Source organism: Arachis duranensis, chromosome 2 (assembly GCF_000817695.3).
Source record: "Arachis duranensis cultivar V14167 chromosome 2, aradu.V14167.gnm2.J7QH, whole genome shotgun sequence".
Lineage (NCBI taxonomy): Eukaryota > Viridiplantae > Streptophyta > Magnoliopsida > Fabales > Fabaceae > Arachis > Arachis duranensis.
The window spans coordinates 48,714,775-48,718,386 of record NC_029773.3 but is presented as its reverse complement, the minus strand read 5'-3'; the positions used below and the strand labels follow the sequence as shown (position 1 = coordinate 48,718,386).

The following is a 3,612-nucleotide window of genomic DNA, read 5'->3' as shown; positions in this document are numbered from 1 at the left end:
TCAGAAAATTAGCAAATCAATTTATCAGGATTTCAATTAAGAACTAAACAATTCATCAAACACTTCGAGTGCTTGAGAATTTGAAACAATGTTATCCATTAAGAGATAATAAAACTCATCGAATGTTATATGACATAGCAAAGCATTCAGAATCTGCGAATGAAAAACAAAAACAAAAACGAATAAAAAGGAAAAAGAGAAGGAGAACCAGAAACTGAGAATGAGTGGAAAGAAGAGCATACAGAAGGAATAGAATGCCGATGGAAAACACGAGCATCATTGGCGGAGGAGAGTTGACCGAAGAGGCACTTTCTCTATATGTCAAAGGTTTGGGCGTTACAATTAGATCTAGAAATGCGTTGATGAAGGAAGCGTTTTTCCTCGATTTCAGTAGCATTATGGCAGAAGCAGAAAGGAGATGAACTCTAGCAGTAGTGATAGCGACAATGGTAGCAGTGGCGGCAACAGAGATGGCAGTGGAGATGTCTATCGCGAGCATAAGATTTTGCTGAGCTCTCACTCTTCGAGTTTTTTTATTGAATTTTGTAAAAATTTTAATTATATAGTAATCCTAACAGTAGAGTTTTATTGTTAGTCTGTGAAAATTGATCAAAATGTCACATATAAAATATATTGCGGAGGTTTTTAGAAATTCTACTTAAAAAAATTTTACAAATATATATAAGTTGTAGTATAAATAAAATAATTTTAAATTATTGTTTCTCTATTATTATTGATTTTAATTGTATGCCAAAATCTTTAAAAAATAGTTATTTATGAATGAGAGAATATAAAGATGTGAAACTCATAATTAGTCTTTATATAGATAGATATCTGTTGACAACATTAATTATTTGACACACAAATCCAAGGCCTTTAGTACTATTTAAACAAGTGGGGTATTGACGGTTTCAATCAAATACTTCCATAGGTGTCTTCTTAGCTCCATTCTTTTTGTTTCTAAGCAACTCTCAAAATATGGCCCCGGGAATAGGCAGTGCAAGAATGGCTAAAGTGCTATTACTGTGTATGTTCGTGCTTCACTCTGATATGGCTTATGCAGCTATCCACAGAGTTGGAGATGCAGCTGGTTGGACTTTTCAGGTTACCAACTGGCCTAACGGAAAGCAATTTATGTCTGGCGATATACTCGGTAGCTAATTTCATCTTTTTCTTTTCTTTTTTTTTTGTTATAAAAATCATATAAAATTTAAACTTTCTATAATAATGTAAAAACTTCTATTAATAATAATATTAACATGCGTTCTAAAAACACATATTAGATAAACTTTATTTATTTATATCATTTTTATAGATACAATAATGCATGTTTTTCATCTTAGTAATCTAATGAATCCAAACAGATAAACTAATTCCACCTTTCATGCAGAAGAGTTCTTAATTCTTTCTTTCTTTAACTTCTTTCTCTTTTCGGGTAACTACTATTTGCCTGGGAAAATATTAGTGAGGTTTCGAAGATTTATTTTCTTTTTTCTAGCACTACATAGATGACATCATTTTTATCTATTATTATTTTCAACATGCAGTATTCAACTATGCAGTTGGAGCACATAACGTGGTAGTGGTGAACAGGGCCGGTTATCAGACATGCAGTACTCCGCCAGGAAGCAAGGTGTATGTGTCAGGGAACGATCGAATCACGCTCACCAAAGGATTAAACTACTTCATTTGTAATTTTCCTGGCCACTGTGAGGGAGGGATGAAAATTGCAGTCAATGCTATATGAGATTTCGTGTTTCATATGATGATTATTTTATAAGCGTAATCAATAATTATTATAAATGAATGTGCTTCTTTGAATTTAATTCGTGTATTTCCATACGATACCTTCCATTTTCCCCCAATTTCTTAAACTTACCGAAGCGGGGTCTGTACAAGTTGTCACCGGAATCAGATGAGTATAGGGCTTAATGCTTTTGAAGTTAGATGACAAAAAAAAAAATCTGTATAAAAGATAACTTATTAAATTAAAACTCAAAATAAAAAATTAAATTAAATTTGAAAATAAAAATGTGGAAAAGAAAGCAACTTGAACGGCTGACTCTTTCTTTGTTAGGAATTAAATCAATCTTATTACTTGTCAAAAATTGGATGAACCTTATCCCAAGTTGCTAGACAAATCATTATGCCAATTCGGGAAGTTCTATGTTGTTGAAAGCTAATTTTTTTTAGCTTGTGAAGAATTTACGCAGTAGAATCGTAGTGATACATCTGAGTCTCAGAGAAACTGTAGGTGACTAGACAATTTTATCAGAAATTGCAGCGTGATAATTTGAGTCAGATTATTTATATTATATTGTAATGACAATAGCTAGCATGTTTTGGAATAAGTGTTTTATTATATATATATATATAAAAAAAACTACTTTTCAACGTGTGGGAATTGGATCCAATATTTGGATCTTAAAGCAAAGTCCAACTACACTTTATTTTTGGTGGTTAGTTTTTGGATGGTTTCTAACAAAAACAAACACAATCTAGTTGAGATCAATAGAGAATGGACTCTTGTCGTATTGGTATTGAATGCTGAAGGAGAAACAAGAATGAAAAATTGTAAAGATGAGCTTAAAAAGTGGAGCAAAAGGACACTGAAACGAGCAGATCAAGAAATCCACAAGCTGAAGAAGAAATTAAAGAAGCTACAAGATTCGAATTTAACACAAGGAAAACAGGAGAAAATACAGCAGATAAAAGAGAAGATAGCCGCATTATGGAAACAGGAAGAAAAATATTGGGGACAAAGAGCCAGGTTGAAGTGGTTAAAATGGAGAGATAAGAACACAGCTTTTTTCCATGCCACAATCATTCAAAGAAGGGGAAGGAACCGAATCGATAAGCTCAAAAATGAGGCGGGCTCCTGGATAGAAAACAAGAAAGAAATTATGAAGCACATAGAGGAACGATTTGATGCGCTTTTTACTTCCAACAACAGAAGGAATTGCGACTCAGTAGTAAACAATATTCCAGTAAGAGTCATGGAAGACATGAACAGGGAGCTGATCTCAGAGGTCACAGAAGAATAAATTAGAAAAGCAGTTTTTAGCATGGGCAGCCTCAAAGCTCCTGGACTAGACGGCCTGAATGGACTGTTCTATCAAAAACACTGGGAGATAATCAAGATAGAGATATGTGCAGTAGTCAGAGAATTCTTTCGGAATGGGTTCTTGCCGGAATAGATTAGCGAAACCATAGTAGTTTTAATTCCAAAGGTAAAAAATCCGAAAGAACTCAATCAGTTAAGACCAATCAGTTGTTGCAACTTTATTTACAAAATAATAACCAGGGTCATAGTGTTGAGACTGAAAGGGCTCCTCGAGGATATAGTGTCCCCAACCCAAAGTGCATTTGTGGGAGGAAGGCTCATACAAGATAATGTAGTAATTGTCCAAGAAGTCTACCATAGCCTAAATAGGAAAGGAAGAGACGGATCACAAAATGTAGCAATCAAGTTAGACATGAACAAGGCATATGATAGGCTTGAATGGGATTTCCTCGAAAAGGTGCTCATGAAATTTGGGTTCGCCGAAAAGTGGGTTGACTTGGTGATGAAATGTGTAAGAAGCGCAAGTTATAGGGTAAAGGTCAATGGTG

At 34.1% G+C, this 3,612-nt stretch overlaps 1 protein-coding gene across 1 annotated transcript; it reads left to right on the top strand.

The window, feature by feature from the left end:
• Positions 1–905: 905 nt before the first annotated feature.
• LOC107474340 (basic blue protein) lies at positions 906–1,826 on the top strand. The gene is made up of 2 exons (XM_016093965.3): positions 906–1,153; positions 1,548–1,826. Exons 1-2 carry the CDS (start codon positions 979–981, stop codon positions 1,745–1,747), a joined length of 375 nt encoding a protein of 124 aa, XP_015949451.1. The 5' UTR covers positions 906–978; the 3' UTR covers positions 1,748–1,826.
• Positions 1,827–3,612: the final 1,786 nt, after the last annotated feature.